Source organism: Nyctibius grandis, chromosome 2 (genome assembly GCF_013368605.1).
Source record: "Nyctibius grandis isolate bNycGra1 chromosome 2, bNycGra1.pri, whole genome shotgun sequence".
Classification (NCBI taxonomy): Eukaryota; Metazoa; Chordata; class Aves; order Nyctibiiformes; family Nyctibiidae; genus Nyctibius; species Nyctibius grandis.
The window spans coordinates 91,609,424-91,628,931 of NC_090659.1; the positions used below are offsets into that span (position 1 = coordinate 91,609,424).

The following is a 19,508-nucleotide window of genomic DNA, read 5'->3' on the forward strand; positions in this document are numbered from 1 at the left end:
GAGAGAAAAGCATTCACAAATGCAAACAAATCTAATTTGAAAAGCATTTTTGCAGAAACCGTCACCACTTTTTTGTACGATATTTGGAATTGGTTATGATTTCATTAACCGTTTCATTCAGTTTTAAAAGCTACTACTAATGTACACTGATGTATGTATGACTGTTGAGAGGTAAAATCTCACCTTGGTGCTTCTATAATGTTCTTGCTGTCATTGAAAGCACCTGAAACCCATCTCAGAGCCAAGATAAAACCTTCTGTACCTCTGTTACTGTTAGACAAAGGAATAACTTTGTATGCACTCAGAACTGCAGAAGAGCCTGCGTTTACTACAGCCCCCTCTGATGCTAGTGTATAATGAGAATTACACACGGGGGAAACAACATTAAATTAAGGAGTAGAAGGTAGTGATTCAATTAAGACAAATTAAATTACCCCTCCAGCAGCAAGATCACAAAAGAATTCATTTCTAATACAAAGGTGGTTTTATATGCACTAACAAAAAAGGAGAAGTGCAAAGTATCCCAAAATTTAAAAAACAGTCCCAAATCAAAGCATCAGCAATGATTTTCAAGAGATCAATACATAAATCCACAGAAAAACAATTTGTGTATTGTTTCCTTGTGTCTACTTCTGCTGCTTCATCTTTCTCATGCAAAATATAGTTAAAATATGACATCCTAACTCTGCCAAAGCTTTGGCTTGGCTTCAACACATCTCCCATGTCTGCTGGACACATAAAGGAGTTGAGCTACCGCTGAAATCTTCCCAAGTCTTACATATCAAATTCCTCACAGTGTAATTTATCTACAAACCAGTCCTGTAGACCAACCTTTAACAATTCCAAGGAGTGCAAAGCTTCAGACAGATGCTGAAGTCCATGGAAGGTCCCTGAGCATGTCCCTGAAAGCATCGATCATGCTCCATGACCCCATGAAAACTGAGCCCTGCCCTCCTCCGGGGGCCAAAGGCAGCAATCTTCCTTCCTGCTCTCAAATTCTTCTTGGGTGTTTGACATGCTGACAAGGTGTTTCTTTTTTTCTCTGAGAATTTTCTCATCAGCTGTCACCAACTGACAGAAGATCAAAACACCATGCTGGTTGTAGAAATGGAAAATAAGGAAGGGGATTTCTCCTGCTTTGGAGGTACTGTCTAACCATACTACAAGTCCTCTACAGAAGAAAACTTGTCCCAGGAATATGGTGACTAGCTTTTAACTGGTGTGGAATAAATTTTGTGCAAGTGGGAGATGAGTGGGAAGAAAGGCATGCAATAGACAGGAGGAGGGAAAACCTACATGGAAAAAGAAAAAAAGAGAAGGAAACCTCAGTGAAAAAAGCTGGCTTTTTAACAGACCAACAGAATTCAGACTTGCAATATAGCTGGCCATTTATTTAAAAAAAAAAAAAAACAAACAAAAACCTAAACAAAACTAGGCGAAGTGACCTTGGTGACTAGAAAACGGGCTCCGGTTTTCTCTTGCTGAAATTCCTGTGCCAACAGCAGAGGCAGCCTCTTGACTTTAAAGGCGCTCCCACGGCCAACATCTGAGAAATTACCAAGTTTCACAGAGGGATACTGGAAGCAGATAAATGCCACTTGCTTTCCTGGGGAGACAACCTCATTATGGACCTCACAATCATTTTCTGAAAGTCTTCATAAAACTGCAGGTGCATAAGGGGAGGACTTTCTGCAGGAGCTGGAAATAGCCAAAAAATGTAGACCTTGGCCTTGACCAGGTGACTCAGTGTTTCAGAAAGTCCACGGCAAGACCAGGAAACATGGAAGAACAAACCAAGGCATGAGAAGATGGTGCAGAAGTCACAGCCCAACCTAAGGGTTTGGACCCCTCTTCCTCAGAAGGGAAGAGAGAACCATTCCTCAGCGATACAGAAGGTGTCTTCAGGTGCATCAGAGACACTTGAGAGAGTACCTGTTAGCACACAGCAGTCATGCTGGGGACCCTGCTAGCAATTTAATGGTTGCCATGATTCAGCATGCCCATGGCACCATTTAAAACGTCCTACTATGGATCCAGCCTCTGTGGCTGCTTTTATTCAGTTTTTTAAATCAAGAATGTCCTGATCAAATATCATGTTAACTGTAAGTTAACGAAGGGCTATATGAAAAGACATTGAGAGGAGAAGCTGCAGACATGAAGAAAAGCAGTTTTAGGCAGTGGCACTGACTCAGCCAAAGCCTGTAGGAGCTCCTGCCTGGTTTTACGTGTGCAGTCTCTCTCTCTCAAAAAAAAAAAAAAAAAAGAGGAAAAAAAAAGGCAAACCATCTATTTAACCAGGACCTCTGACACGCAGCAGCAGCCAGTCAGGTTATCAGTAGCATTAGTGCAAGACACTTGTTCCCTTCTCAAAATTACAAGGATATTTTCATCCCATTTCTTCCTCACCATACATGCACAATGCGATAAATGAACCCTCCAAGAAAAAAAAAAAATCACTATTTTCTAAACTGAAAAGGATAGAGCTGATAAGAGAGAGCCTTTCCCGTTCAAACAGGGCCATATGATTGAGTCCCTCCCATGGGCATCTGCCACTGGCCGAATGCTTACATTTGTAAATGGACTGTTCATAATTTACAGTTGTTTAACCAAGACTTAAAAAAAAAAATTAAAAATAGCCATGAATTATGACTTCCCTGAAACACTGAGTGTAGCTGCCATCTAGGCCCCAAACCTCTCCCTGCAGCTGTTCCATGTCCTGACAGCTCTTGGCACAACAGGGCTCCAGGCAAAGCTTTGACAGGAAGAAAAGTACCAAAGTTCTTTCAATGCCAGCTTTTGGGGGCATTGCAAAAAAAATTATCCAAAGACCAGTAAACTGACACCGATGTATAAAGACATCACCTTTTGTATACCGATGAAGCTCAAAAAAATGCTTCTGGCCAACACAGAGCACTTCCAGAGCTAAAATTTTTGCAACGTACACAAATTGTGTTATCTGTCCCTAAACACAATTTATCTATCCAGAGTCAAAAAACTTCAGGAGTAGCAACAGCGATAGCTCCTACTTTGTAAGAAGCAGATCAACCAGGTATATACATAATCGATCTTTTTGGGTTAATGTTATACTATAAATCCTTGTCTGAGCTAAATCTTGCTCCAGCTTCCCAGATCTTTCCCTATGCAGGATTCTTTTTCTACAAGTGAGTATTTAAGATCTGAGTATTTAAGATCCAAATATTTAAGATCTTCATGCAGCCAGCTAGCTGGCCACCCGTATCTTTGATATCTGAACTAAGGTAACCCAGTGATTTAAGAGGAGGTTGCCTCCGACTGTTTGCAGCCATGGACCTTCTGCTATGCACTCTCTCTCTTTGGCCTTTCGCATCTTTGATTCCACCACCTTTAGGGTATGCTACAGGACGCCTTCTTTCTTTAGACTTAACGTGGAGTAGGATTTATTGGCGTTATGAGATAAATGCCAAGGTTGAGTTTGTTCTGGGGTTGGTGAAAGCTCTGTTTAGGGACGTTCTACTGCCCTGTTGAGTGCCCTTTAATATCTTAAAAGTTTTTCAGGTGTGCGTCTGAAGAAATTGCAAGACGCAGAACACGCATAGTTAAACTGAACAAAACCATGTTTGCTTACATTACCCTTTCCAGAAACCACAGTGAAGGAGCCCTCCCCCATCTCAACTCTCCCTTCTCCCCTTGCCTTGTAAAGTAAAACCAGTAATGAACAACAAGCAGAGGTAATAAATAAGGTTTGTTTTCCCCTATGTTTGTGCAATTCCCATATCTAAATCCCCAGGCTACCACAAGCTCTGGAAAAATACAGGGAAGGAAGTTACATTACTAGTTCCACCCAAAACTGAGTTAGCACTTTAGACAGACAACACTCAGTTCATTGAAATGATCGCATGACTCTGACAGCAGAAACAGGCCACTGACCGAGCCAGATATGAGGTCGTACAGAAAACCCAGAGACAAGATTATAAAATCAAAAGTATTTTTGAAAGAGAGAAGGATAAATGCTTTTCATATACACAAAAAGAGGAGTGTCTGGCATTTCTCAAGCCTTTTAAGAATTGTCCTTCCACAGTACCCAGACACCTAATGCCTTGTTAATAAATGCAAAACTCTACTATTAAACACTACCTATAGAGGAGCTGCTGGGTTTTTACAATAGGAATCCTTCACTGAAGCCTCAGGACTCACAGGATGTGGTTTAGATAATCAACACCTAACTGAGAGCCTCATCAGATAGAAACAGACATATTTTCCCTGCAGTGTGGAAGAAACTAATTTAAACTACTACAAAGCTAATTTCTGAAGAGCTGGCATACAGTAACACAATTTAGAAACCGATCTATAAAAAGCAGTGAGCAAGTCTTCTCTGCTCCTTCTAGTCATCTGTAGTGTTACCATTACTTTTATTCAGAATTTTATCCCAGCACACTAGGGAAGTTAAAACTACTGTAAAATACCAGAATTGGGGGAATTCTGCATCACAAATGGATGGATTCTACTGGCACAAATCAGCGACACAGGAAAAACATTTTCAGAGGAGATGTTTCTGCAATACTGCAGAAGTTATAACATTTCAACCAATTTCTGTTCTGCCCATGCAAGTTACAGGAAGCAACAGGAAGCTTTTGAAACAGCACGAAGATCTGCTGTTTCAAAACAATAAGGACGTCAATGTTTGCTTTTTTGTGTTTTACAACACATTTTTCTTCATGTTTTCATAATATTTATAGCACCAACTTGTACGAATATGGTTTCTTACACCATCCCATACCTGCTGCTCATCCTCCATGACGTTGCTGGCAAATTCAAACACAAGCTCATTCTGCTGTACAACTGCTGCCATAATAACGCATTCCCAGGTCTCAGCTCCACATACGAAGAAAGATGTTCTCCAATGTGAAAGAACAGAGAGCGTCACCGACGTCCAGCTGGGCAAAAAGGCAGGGTCACAAAATGAATCAAGTACCAGTGTTCGTATTCCTTAGATCCTCGGTGTTCCCGGGTTCTTCTCTTCTCAAAGGGAAACAAACCAAGGGAAATCCTTTCCTGAGTTGTTCCTCTCACCTCACAGAATCACACAGAATCACAGAATGGTTAAGGGTTGGAAGGGACCTCTACCTCGATAGCCTTTATCACTGTGGAGAGAAAAAATAAAAAAGTTATCACTAAGAAATGATGAAAGCTTGCTCCAAACTATCTATCTAACTCCAAGGAAGTCAGACACCTTTGCATCTTCAGAAGTATTACTTCTACTGATTAATACATGCAAATTTTCATTCCCTTAAAAATAAAACTGTTTCAGGAAGTAAGACATCAGTTTCAAACTGTTTCATATTAAAAGCATGCGACTAAGAAAAGTTACGAAAGTTAACAAAAAGAAAATCTGACTTTTCATTTGATTCATATACGCAGTTTTCACATTCATTAGCAACTCTCATCTTTGAGGTATATTCAAAGTAAAAATACAAAATCCAGACTGACCTACTCAGCTGTAGGAAATATCGCAAGTATATCGCCTTTCTTCTTCGCACACAGTTCAAATTTAGCAAAGTTATTATTTTGCAAGTAAAATGCTCTAGATCTTCATTCCCACAGCGTCAAACAGATGAAACCAGTAAATAAATTCTTTGTACAATCCAGAGAGTCCCTGAGTTCCTACACGAAGCAGATCTTCAGCTTCTTGTTAAAAATGCACTGTAAACGTATCCTTATCTCTGCCACAGGCTCACAAGCAGCCGGAAGGAAACAGCACTGACCACGTCATGGCAAATTAGAACAGGCAAAAAAACTGCACAGTACAATAGCAAAGAAAAAAAAAAATATCCCAAACTACGGAATGTAAACAGCTTCACTGGAGGGATGCATGCCTACAGCTCCCACGTTTTCATTTACTCATCAGCGCCAAAGGTAAACATGGTTAACATGAGGTTAGGAAGAGATGTGCTACATCACTGCTGGGGAAAAAGGCAAGCACAAAACGTAATCTTTTTATACAACTGAGGTTACCAATACATTAATAAAAAAGCCTACAGTTTCAAACAAATAACAGAAACAGGTGTCTAAAATTAGGAACCTCAGTGAGTATGTTGGTGCCTAGGAATTTAAATCCGTATGTTTTTAAGGAAGCGAAATGTGTGGTGCCTAGCATTTTGATCAAAATTCTTTAAACTGCCTTTGATTAAGGCAGACAGAAGAATAAGGGGCAGAGGTCTACCACGTACCCATCCAGACTGAGACCCCCAGGAAAGCCTCTAGGTGACTTCGGTGCCATTGGTAAGGATTAACATCTGGCTTTGTACAGGAGGTTTAACTTCGCCTTGTTTTTGCGGTAGGCTGAAACTCAAAAAAATGAAGGGCATCTTCCTCTCCCTGATGCCAAGCAATTTAATTAGGGAGGATCATGTCACAGGCTCATACTCCCTCACTCTAGGAAATGTAACAGCTGTTTTTCCCATATAGAATGTGGTATTCCCAAATTCCTGAGTAGTGATGGCAGAGCATTCAAGCATTTAAGTCACTAGATCCTACCCTTCTAAGAAATCAGGAAACCCAGGATTATGCAAACAGGAGAACCTCCCCAACTTCCAAAGTGTGCTTTAATTAGCTGTTAAAGGGTGCATAGAAGTAGCCACAACCCTAAACTAGAGAATATTTGCATTAATGAGAGCTACACACATGAACAGAGAAGGATGTGCTTTGGGAACCATGACTGTTTAACCTCAGCCCTTGCCATTTTGCAGGATGACTTGAATAGTTACAAAGGCTTTCTCCGTACTTCAGCAGGGCTATGGCTGTGAAAACATCACATGCAACCATATAATCCTGAGTAACTTCCCTTAAATTTAATTATTTGGCATCGCCTTTGAGAAGATAAGAATGCTATTAAAAAGTTACACACATGCCAGCACAGTGGGACTAACACCAACTTATGCAATCCCAGACTCTTACCAGCTTTGTATGCCAGCCTGAAAATAAAATATATAGCCAGATAATACCTAGCTTAATCCTACAGACAGTGATTGAAATGGGTCAGTATATGTCAATAAGGACATACCAGCTCTTTCAGAAGAGAGGACAGGTATGGAAATTTATTTAAGTACAACTTCTATTTTGGTTACTGCCTAGAAATAAATTATAACTCTCCAATAATAAATAATAAGATTTGAAGTCACTCCCTCTAATCACTGAAGAGTAACTCCAAAGGATCATGGGGCAAATATGAGAACCTCCTCATCTTCCCAATGGCAACTTATTTTAAAATGGAGGTTAAGCTAATTGTCAAGGGAGAACCAGAGCAGGAATACAGCAAGGGCTTAGAATTATCTCCATTACACTAATTGCAGCCACATGTATGAACAAAGACTACAAATTTTTAAGGCCCAGTAACTTTCTAAGGTCAGTAACAATTAACACCGTCAATGTAAAATCAGGATAAATGAAGTGTCGGAGATGTGGGCTACCTAGTAAGCTTGTGAGGTACAAGGAAAACTGGAGGTATAGCCACTGTAAGACAGAGTCTAAAAGTTCCCTACATGTATTGGGAACTGACATATTCTTCCGTTAGTGCCAGATCATTATTCTGTAAAATACCAATATTTTACAGTAGATACTACAATACCAAGATGCACACTAAATGCATAAGATCCAAAAGCTGTGGCAGCAAACTTAAGAAAAGATCTCTTTACGGCTTTTAGTACTTTTTATTTTTTAAAAACCCAACAAAACCCTCAATGCAAAACTAATGATCATTATTTAATATCATTTAAGAGACTGCAGCAGTGTAACGCATTTGATGCCAAAGGGATCCACACAAACACTACTTAGAATAGTCACACTTTTTTTAGTTTTTTGAAGTTCCTAATCATCTGATACCATTGCAGGAACAGATAGTCAAAAGCTGTTTTATGAATTTTGCACCACAGTGATGCAGTGATGTAAGACTATACAGCAGACCGTTCCTTCCCCCTACACCCCCCTACCCCAAACCACCAAGGACTCTCTAAATAAAGTAGAATGATACCTTCCTCTTACAAGAAAAGAGCCATCTAACCACAACATTACGACCAAAGTCAAACACAAGTGAGTGAACAGGCTTTAGTGGGCTTTTATACCTAGCCTTATAAAGGTTAGGCACTCAAACTATTATTATTTACAGGAATTCTTTTCATTACTTCTTTAGTGTTATGCAGTAATAACAAATGATCTATTGGGCAATAACAGCATGGCAAAATAACGCAAAAGTACTTTCCTTTAACCCATATCACTTTCTCTGGCATACAGAAAACAAGAGCAGCGTTTCACAGAAGCCAGCACAATTCCAAACCAGCTATATTTTCCTCCACATCTATTTTTATAAACTGTGCTTTCATTATTCCAAGTAGCAAAGAATCCTGCTGTCTATAGGCTAACACAAACATGACTATTGTTTTTGATATATAATGCCACTTATCTCCCTGCCTGATTTTACGTACATCTGTGAGTAGAAAATTAATTATTTGCAAACAGCACAAAATGTGTAAATTGTATTCACATGCACAATAAGCTTGACTACACACAAATAGTCCTAGGAGAAAGGGAACCCAGGATATATTACCATAAAATTTACATCAAATTTTCAGGACTACAGAATAACTAAGATTTTGCTTTCATTTTTACTAATTGTTGTACAAACCTATTATAAAAAGCAATATTAAGGAACAGCAATATAAACAAACATCTTAATTTTGCTTAATTCTTGAAACTGGACATACAAATAAATTATTTCAATCCCTCTTGGAAATTCCCCTCCTCTACTCATTTCAACATCTAGAAACAATCCCCTCAATCACTCTGTCAAAAAGTACATTCAGCCAGTTTAACCCTTAGTACACTGCTACTCTGGTATCCCAGAGATACATTGTAGGACTCCTTCCAGCTAGATATCAAACCTTTTTCCCCCACCACTCTTCACCATATATACCCTGCACTTAAACCTACCTCTGTTTAGCCAGTTCAACAAAGCTGGTAATAAATACCTCCAGAACCAACAGTTTTGGTCCCAAAAGGTGCAATACTGAAACTCGGCTCCAACTTGGAAGTAACAAACCCATGATTTCTCCTTCAACTCCTGACAATATGAGCCGGTATAGCCCATACTGCCTTAGCAGTCAAGCACTGTAATGCAGAACACTGGAATAGCACAGTGGCACCACACTGGAGCAGGCAGCAGGCATCAAAGTACCAGGCACAAACTCAAGGATTCGCTGAAGCAGCTCAGCTGTAAACTAGGAAGGCTCAAGCCTTGGTTCTGAGAGCACCCCAGCTGAGCTGAAAGAGACCTCCAGCAAGCTACTGGATCCAATCCCATTCAGGCTTACTAAAGATGCCTGTAATCATCACACACTGCCTTTTTTTGTGAAATTAGTAAGATCATTCGTACATTTAAAATTAAGAACCACCTTAGCTGCTTTAAGATTCAAATGCAGATCTGAATCGTTACTGCTGAAACAGCTCAACTCGTTTAGCATGGGACAAATGAGATTTCCCAATGATTTTCTAAGACAGTCCGCAGCATTAGCTCTAGCCTAGAAGTGTGAAAGTCGTGACTTAACAGAAGTGCAAAGCTGAACCCCTTTCTCAACACCATCTTGGATGCCGGAGGAAGAGGGGAGTGAATGAGAGGAAAGGGAAGAATAAAGACATCACCTGGAAATTTTGGACTGAAGGACTGAAAACCATCCTGGGTGAGGTCAGACAAACACATGGATGGTAACTGCACCATTTCACACACGTTTCTAACTCCTTTCTACCAGTGGAGGTTAAGGATGGATCAAGCCAGAGCCAATCCACCCTCTGCAGAGTCGCATCTTTTTAAGATACTGTACAAGCAATACATTGTAGAGTCCGGATTTCTTAATAAGGGGGGGGAAAGCTGAATGATATCGCAGTTCTCTTAATGTAGAAATCCCAAACCCACGATGATCTTCTTTATGTATGGTCCACACTGAACATAGATGCTAACAATATAGTCTACTGTGGCATTCTTCACGGATTGATTATTCCTATTCAGTAATACTAAGAAATTACAGAGAACAGGAGCTTTGAACCACGTCCTTAGACCTGAGGCATCTGTAGTTGGCAAAATGACAAGCAAGAAGAACAAATGAATATATGTTAATTGGCATGAGAAGTTTCTGAAGGCTCAGTATTTCAACTGCTCACACAAATTAAAGGAGATGATAGGAAAACAACATGGTAAGGGGGTATCACTGAGGAAGGAAAGAAACAATGTAAAGAACAGCCCGAAATCTTCTGAAAGCATCCACGCTGCCTAAGGGAAACTGTGCAAAAAGCAGCTAACATAATAAAAGTCAACAGAGTGACCTTTGCTGAGCTTTCGTTAAGGACAAAGAAATCATCAGTATCAATAAATCCCTGTTTTGCAGCCAGGCTGGAAACCAGCCTATGTCACCATGGGCTCTCAGTACATATACAGCAAAGAGGACAGAGAGTAAGAAGGTTTGCCTGTTAAATATAAATGAGCATAAAAAAAAAGAATAGGCACACAATTCAGTCAATAAAAAGGAGTGAAATGAACCCCCCATTCCCTGAATCTCACATAAAAGCATATATTTACTCCAAAGAGAGCAGAAAGCACAAACGCAACACGCTCTTCTTTCCTGTCACCAAAAAAAAAAAATCACATTTTCAATGAGTATTTTTTTTTTTTGGCAACTACCTCTCTTAGCCTGAATATTTAATATTAGGCAAGATTCCTTTCTGGACTATTAACAGTAACAACTCCAGCACTGTTTACAGACTTCCCCCAAAAACCTTCCTCTTCCTATCTCCCATGTTCCCCGATACTTTTTAAGTCCCTTTTATTTAGCACATTTATATAACACAGCTGTTGTACACAAACCCAGCATCCCAGCAGAGCGCTGCTCGGAAATCTGAAGAAAATTACAGTGTGGCTGAGGCTTTTTTCCCCTCTGTATCCTCTCCTGCCAGCATGCTCAATGTGTAAAGGTAGCCCCAAATCAGTGTAGGTGTATAGACACTGCAAATAATTGATTTATGCTGCAGCAACAAAAGATCAGACTACCACCGAAGGGCCAGTCCTAAACAGCAAGCTAGAAGATACTGAGCTGAGGAAGGCTCTCCTCAACTCTACTACTGAAGCTCTTGAGCTCTGAACAAAGTGTTTGAACATCTGCTAAGATAAAGAGCCAGCCTCCCTAATCTGATCAGGGAAGAGAAAGGCCATGCTGAGTTTTAGTCACCTCTCTGCAAAGTGTTTGCTCTTGCAAAGCACAGCCAAGTCAACAGGAAAAGTTAGCTGTAACATGCCCTAAAGCAAGGGAGCGAGGGCACTCCTGGGGGGAAGCAAGGGTCCAAATCCTCTCCCCCGTTTCTCCATTCCCCTGAGAAGAAAATAACTGAATTTTGCATTTCTATAGGTTGGGTGTATGGTATAAGAAGAAGAGGTTTGGGAGATGGGACATCACAATGCCAGCCCTCCCTTCCTCCCCAAATCATGTCAGAGATTGGACGTTCTTCTCTCCCCATCTGCCCCCTTCCCAATCAAAACTGCTTAGTGAATTCAAACACCATTTTGCAGCTGCCCAAATTGCACTTTTTGGCACGTTAGACACATAAAAGAGAAGATGAGGGTAAATTTTCAGAAGTGGTTATGTGACTAGGAGCCTTGGCTACACGTAGGGCTTTGAAACTTTTCAGATTGAATTTGGGTTACTAAAGCCTCAGCTCACAGATAAGCTGCATCTACAGTTAGATAAAAGTCACGAAACGTTGCTTCACTGCATAGCACCTACTCTACATGCCTGCATGGACACATGCATACACATATCAGTTGCAATTACATAAACACACTTTATCCCCATTTTTGTGTATGTGCAAAATAAATATACGAAATGTGTGCCTTCTACTGACCTGACTTTTTACTTTTGGTGTAGCTGTTTTGGCTACTGAAGAAGCAAAAACCCCACAACCTCCCACATTCCTATACAACAAGGGGATTTGCAGAAGTGCTTCTCATCTGCTTCCAGTTCAGCCACCTCCACCCACTGCTGCTCATCATCACGTCAGTACTGCTCAGAGAATATCTGGCTTGATCTTTCCCTTTTCCACTGAAGGCCAAACAAACGAGATTAACTGGACACCACCCCCAAAAAAAAGGACAGCGTCCCCCCAGGCAGTGCATAGGGAGCTCGCACAGTCTGCTAAGCCTGTGAGAACTCAGCAGTCAGTCTACGAGCGTGGGGACCAAAGTAGCACTAACATGTCAGTGTTGCAAAGATAACATCAGTGCATAGTTACTGTCAGAAAGGGGAGAAGCGTATGTGCAAATCAGGCCTCCACCACCTCAAAAACACTGGCCACAAGCACACCATCACATCAAGCTTCCTGGCGACCAATAGCGTGACTGCCAGTCTTTCTAAGAACTTCTCTGTGACGGGCTATCTAAAGGTCTCTTATCTTAACAACCATCACGTTTTGTTATGAAGAACATTTCTGAAAGCATGGCCTTGTTTAACAATATAATATGGATCCAAGGACCAGCTTAAAACAGTAACATTCATAGCAAAGACCTGCTTCTCCTCTTGCTACTGCATAATGGTACACATGCATGCTAATCTCCAGTAAATGCAGAGGCTGGGGAGTATGGTTTGCTGGCCCAAAACTCTTAGGAATCACTAACTTGGTCTGTCCTTTGATTATGCCTTTGTAGTTAATTCATCACTATTGGTAAAGAGAAAGAAAAAATCAGGTGCTCGTATTTCCCAGTTGATAAAATGAGAACAACGAGACATTCAATTAAGTCGAGAAGCAACTAGTTTTGAGAGGATGAAAGGAAACAATTAAAAATGCATCAGCCTAGATGTGCTTGCTCAAACTCCTTGCTACAGACATGACAGAAGTCAAAAGCTTAAGAAAAGTATAAAATGTTTTAAAAACAGCTTGATGTAATTAGACCAAATCAGACTCATTACATAAGGATTTCTTTTTAAACAGAATGGAAAAGACCTGTCATAACACAAGGCAAACCTCCAGTAATGCAGATTGCAACGGCACATCTCTACAGGCAGGATTTTGCTGTCGTTTTTTTTCTTTGTAACTGCTCACTTTTGGACTCATGTATTCTCCCCTAGAAAAATAATAATATATTAAACACTACAAAAACAGAACAGATGGAGTACAAGTTTGATACGACACTGCAAGTGTCTGCATAGTTTAGCTCATCAAGAGGTAAGTGATACTAAGTATGGAGAGAAAGGAAACCAAAAGATCTCTCATTATTTCCTCTCCTACAACACTCAGGATGCACTATTTTAGCCAATAGTAAAATCACAGAGACAGGACTGGTTTTATGTGTTGTCATAAGACAACCAAATTACCAGCATTAATAAATATCATTAGTATCAAAGATATCTCACTATTTTTATATTTCACAAAATCTCCTGGTTAGAAAAGATACTGAGAAAACTGCAGACGGATAAAATCCCAAATCCGGTTCAGAAATTTCTGTAAACCAAATGAATTATTCCAGTGGCACAGAACAAATGTTTCAAAAGGCACCTTCAAGTGGTTTCTGGCACTTAATAGCACCTTTTAAGGAGCATTAACACCACAATCCTATAAGCAACTATAACAAGAGAGCCGCAGATAAGTCAAATCTCACTGATTTCAAAGGGAAAGCGTCTCAGTACAGAGACAGATGAAGGGCTGAGCTACAAGACAGCTAAAACAGGTTATGAGGAAACTTGTAAAGGAGGGTGGAGGGGGGAAGAACTGCTTGACCCCGAGAGGTTTTGCACTTTTGATTAACACATACACACAAGAGAATGAAGAGGTGGCAGTGGGAGGAAGAAAGATCAGGGGAGACTAAATATAATTGCTTTGGCTAGGTGCCAAACTTCACAAATTACCAGTTGCCAGTCTGTACCCAATACTGATATAAAACTGTCAACTGTCCTCCAAAAATTACTTTGCCCAAGAATTAGTAAGAAAGTCATTATTTTTAAATCAACTGCAGGTAAAAGTGAAGTTTACCAAAGGAAAATCTGCCGGCCAAAGATGCAGACTTTTTTTTTAAAAAAAAAACTGGGATATAAATGCACACAAAATATACACATTAAAGGGGGCAACTGAAAAAAAGGCCAGCAGAGATCAGGTTGAAGTCAAAAGTTTCTTATTCCAGGCGACCTTTTCCAGCCAAGCATCAGTAATTCTAGATCAGGGAGTTAAACTTCCACGGGGCTTTTTCAGCATTCTGCAGAAGATGCTACAGGACCAAGCTCAGTAAAAATCCCCGTTACAACTTCTGCAACACAGGTTTTTAGCATTCTGTGGCTTTCCTTTTGCAATTAATTTATTTTTAAACTTTTCCAACTGGACTGTCAAGCACAACAAACAAAACATTTAAATAAGTTCAAAACGACTCTCTGTTGTAGCCATAGAAATAATGCGTGATTTGCATTTCTGTGTTTGAGTATTTCAGCAGTTTCAGAAATCTGAATTTGATTTAACTGATGTGCACCAACTAGAGAGGTGCACAAACTAATCCACACAGAACTTGCTGTAGCCTCCCCTTTCCCAAACACACACAGACTTCAAGCCTCAGCTCGTACTTTACTCCTGCCGACGATATGTATGTTCAAGGCTGCATTCAGCAACTCTGCCAGATTGAGAAAAGTAAAGGGTCTTACCTCTGCAGTGTCTTTAAAGAATCTGTATGAATATAGAGCAGATTAGGCAACGTTTCTGTTGTTTGCCTCTCATTTGCTGTCAGCTGTCAGCAATATGAACAGTCAAAAGCCTCTGGAGCAGGCTGGTATTAGTCAGCTAGACTTGAATTTCCAGTTCTTTTACATTGCTGTCTATTTTCCTTCATTAAGTTAGCCTGTCCTACCCTGGTATCAGATTACATGGAGCCAACATTTATAGCACCTTGCAAAACAGTCGAACATATCACATACCTAAGTCTGCCTATACCTGTTGCCCTCAATGTTTAACCCTTGCTACCAACAGGAAAACTTTTATTCTAGGATATATCACTTAAAAATCGTTTGCAGCAGAGGAGTCATTTTTCCTCCTTGTCCAACAGCTACAGGACAGTGTGAGATTTCATTTTACGAACTGGAGGACACAGGCAGGCTACGCCAAGAACAGCGGCTCCAAGATGCCCACAAGAACAAACCTGGAGACCCAGCAGCACAGAGACTTCTCCTGCCTCCAATGAGAACCATGGCCTGGAAGCACTTGCTGCTTATTTTAGCAGGTCTCAAAAACCCCAAACGGCTCTTTCCAGCTTCAAGATCATCTAATTAGAGTGATTTCTTGCCTCCCTCCAGACCCTGCTGCTAGAGCAGGAGGCAGACAGGCGCCTTTTCAGCACGTGACCAGCACGGCACGAGTCGATGGCATTTCCAGCCCGTGGCTCTCCCAGCACAACTGGCATCCCTCTGCCCGGCCAGGATGGGGTGCTGCCCTGGGCTTGGCTCTTCCACCTTCTACTTGATGGCTTTTAGCCCACCTTCCCTTTCCAGAGAGTGTGCTGATAATCCTATTTCCACAGTCTAGGGTCTGCAGTCCAGACAGTGGCGAGTTAAACCATACGATGATGGGGAAAAAAAGCAGCAGTGGTTTCTCTTTCCAGTGCCACAGCATCTTTATGCAAGATGCATGGCCATCCCTGTGAACACCAGCTGTGATGGTGATGCTTCAGAGGACTGCACAAGGTATTCTATGTGTTCTTGCATGACAGGTACCTTAGCTTTCCCACATGTATATTATACATCTTGGAATTAAACAGAGTTTTAACAAATAAATATGTATATTCTTACAACTCACCCAGGGTTATTTAGGCAGCCTCCTTCTTGGGACAAGTGGTCCATTTTGCTAAAGCTGAGAATATAAGGTAATACTCAGACCGTTACACTCATACAAGCGAGCTAACTCAGAGAGTACGGATGAAACACACAAGAAGAGTTTTATATACTTGCTTTAACCTAAATCTTTACTTAAGTAACTTTTTAATCCTTCAGACAAGAATCACAGACCCAATCAAAGCAAAGCAAAAAATAAATGGTAAGAGGGCTTGTGTCGAGAAACAGTACAGCCCATATCACAAAGCACTGCAACTAACACTTACCTATAAGCTGCTTTCTTAACACAGCATTAAACAAGTGTTTTGGTCTTTGAGAGATTCTAGCTCCGGATTTAGAAGAGCGCTTACATTTATATTTAAGTTAGCATTGTGGTTAACAATGACGCTTGGGTAAAATACAGATAGAAACATCAGATTTTCAGTCTGTCTTATTTATAAAGCTTATCAGTTAAAACACATTTTTGCAAACCATGCCCGAAGCTTTTTAATCTATTTGTCACAAAGATCCTCATTTAACTTTACCCACAAATGTAAGAAATGCAGTACTCAGTCACACATTTCCAATGGTTATACCACAGGAATTCCTCAGTCAGGTTTTTCGCACCAGGCAAGAGGTGAGCTGTTCTCCCCAGTCTGTAATCAGACACAGCACAGCGCCCGTACGGTGCCCCAACACACACCTGCCTTATACATCCCGAAGGGTCCATTTTGCCACCCGTTCAGTCACGACCATCGAGATTACTACTTCTTCTAAATTCTTTCTGAAATAGTTTGATGAGTGAACTAGGACAAGTAGTACTGTCCATTTTTTTATTTTTAAGGGCTTTGAGACCCCAATGCTATTACTAACACAGCCAGGGAGTTATGCTAGCAGATCTCTCAGAAAAATTAAGACAAATCTCCTACTTCATCAAAATCACAAAGCTGATGTTTGCACTAAGCTTTCACACAGATTCCCCAAAAACCCAAAAAGCAACAAAAAGCCCAACCCAAGAGTGAGTGACACACCTTCTAACATTTCACAAGCAGATATACTTGATTCAAAAAAGCCGGTAGAAACAGGAATGAAAGGTGATATAAGAAGAGGTGCAAAGTACCAAACTGTACCTACTGTCGGGCAGATTGATAAGGAACAGTTGCAGACAGGGAAGTCGGAGATGTCAGTGATGAACACCCTCCCACTAACCTCCAGGACTGACGAGTCTGGGTTTTTTTTCCCACTGTTTGTCTTTTCTAATGTAACTGGGTCTTTTTAGCGTGAGTGTGTTCAACTTTATTTGTGGCTTAATCGTGTTCTTCACTGTAGCTCAGAGCATTCATGTAAGAAGAATTCACGTAGGCCATGATAGCCTTGTTCTCTTAAATGGGACACCAAAACAAACTCCACACCTTCAAGACAGTCTCCCAAATCAAGGCATGGGGTTTGTTACTCCCTTCTGAGGTGAACTCTTCTGCCTGATTTGTAGTTTATCGTATTTTACAGATCAGTGTAGCTGCAACTCATGTATCATCTACAGTTTGCCTAACAAAAAAAATATTTAATTTATTGAAAATTATAGAATGAGGGAGCTAAGCTTTTAAACTCACAGGCAGAAGGGCTAAGGCTCATTTGGGGTAGAAGGTTGTAACTGTACGTTCTCCCTCAGCACAACGAGTCACAGCTCTGAGCTGGTATGTGCTTTCTGCATAGGTAATTCATATCGGCGTTCCTGGTCACAGCTCGCTATGGAGAAAGGCAAGAAGCAACAAAATACTCCAGATATGCTCAAGTAAACATGGTTAGTAAGCTCTCCTGCAGCATGCAGGAAAGGGAGCAGAGTCACCTGCCAACCAGTTTGCTCTGAACTCAAGGAATACTCTCAAAATATTAGTTTTAAACTGAACTTGAGATTGGAAACAACTTTACAAAAGCACCAACACACACAGCAGAGACAAGGAGCGAGGGACATGGCCTTGGTTAGAAAAGGTATTACATAGCCAGAGGGACTTCAAAAAACAAAACAAAGCAAAAAAAAAAAAACCAACACTGAACCCTAGGCTCTTGCTGTAACTTGTTTGGTACACAAACCACCTTGTTACTAGACAGTCAACTACTTAGGGGTGTGGAGCACACAGCACAAACAGCTCTATGTGCAGGTTATCCCAATAATCTCATCTAATGTAGACACAATGAATATACATCCATTGCACCCGGAAAAAGGAATAGAATTATCTAGTCTCTAAACCTTGCTGAGATGACTTCTTCACCCCTGCAGAGAGACCATAGGTTTGGGTTTTTTCATCCCCAATCTCTGTCATCATCTTTCCTTCTTTCCCCTATTAGCACCTTCAGCATTAACTCACTTCATATACTTTGAGAATGCTGTTTTGAGAGGCAGATGCTTCTATGTTTCTCTTATTTCCCTCTTGGATATGTTTGTCTCATTTCAGCCAGCTTTTCAAAACGTAATCATCTACATCTAGGTTCCAGGTGTTTGCCAACTCAGTCAGTCACTGAATGGTTGTGCTGTTTTCACAGAATGGTTGGGATTGGAAGGGACCTTTAAAGATCATCTAGTCCAACCCCCTGCCACAGGCAGGGACACCTTTCCACTGGACCAGGTTGCTCAAAGCCCCATCCAACCTGGCCTTGAACACTGTCAGGGAGGGGGCATCCACAGCTTCTCTAGGCAACCTGTACGAGTGTCTCACCACCCTCATCATAAAAAATTTCTTCCTTATGTCCAATCCAAACCTACCCTCTTTCAGTTTAAAACTGTTGCCCCTTGTCCTGTCACTGAAGGCCCTGGTAAAAACTCTTTGTGAGTCTTCTAAGACAACCATGCCCTTCAGCTACTTATTCACTATCACCCTGCCCCAAAAGCTGCTGCTGGATTAAATCCATGAGGTGCTGAGGCGCCTAAATTGGAGAAGGAGCATTAACAGCATGAAGAGTACAGGTACTTGTGCTGTACTGAACATCTATCCAGGACGTAACATGTGACACATCTGATCCACTTAAATGTCTGCAGAGAAAAATCTTAGGTAAAGAACCAAGCAGAGAATACTGCATCTAAAATCACGCCTTTAAAACTCTGCAAGGCAAGAGAGCGCTTACACAGTTACAGTGGAGAAGAACATTCACTCAAGCCATAATTAAAAGTTAGGTAATACTTTTTAAGCTGCCAATTTTAACACACTCTAAATGTAATGTATTCACTCAGATTATTCTGAAAATGTGTGTGCTTCTTGATGCTTAGCGTAATTACAATAACAAATACATTAACTTGCATTTATGTAGGATAAGACAGAAACTAATATTCCTGTGCCATTTGTACATTTTCTTCTTACAGATCAGTGTAGCTTAAATTTTATGTCCTAAAGTGGGGTGGGAATAAAAAGGGAGACTATTTGTCTGGGGAATTTCAAACTAGTGAACTTGGCTATGAAGAGAATATAAATTATCTCCTGACTTATTGCTAGACTAACAATTCCCACTGTGGGGTTTAAAACAGTGACGGAACACGAGTTAAAGACCAACAAGATTAATATAAAAAAGCAAAGAGATTTCTCTTAAGAGCGATGTGGAAAAGGAGCAGGGTCTGCAAAGGTCCCTCCAGGGAAGGCAGCGTCTGGACAGGCCAGTATTTCTAAT

The 19,508-nt window shown here is 40.7% G+C and overlaps 1 protein-coding gene across 3 annotated transcripts in view; it reads right to left on the minus strand.

Annotated features, from left to right (window-relative positions):
* The window catches only part of ELF1 (E74 like ETS transcription factor 1), a 93,978-nt gene that overhangs the window by 33,432 nt on the left and 41,038 nt on the right, over positions 1-19,508 (minus strand). For 2 of the 3 annotated variants that reach the window (XM_068418234.1, XM_068418251.1), the window contains exon 2: positions 4,757-5,120. In XM_068418234.1, the coding sequence (XP_068274335.1) occupies positions 4,757-4,828 (72 nt within the window). In that variant the 5' untranslated portion in view covers positions 4,829-5,120. Of the gene's footprint in view, positions 1-4,756; positions 5,121-5,466; positions 5,668-19,508 lie in introns of those variants that run through there. The other variant, XM_068418243.1, reaches the window with a different exon arrangement.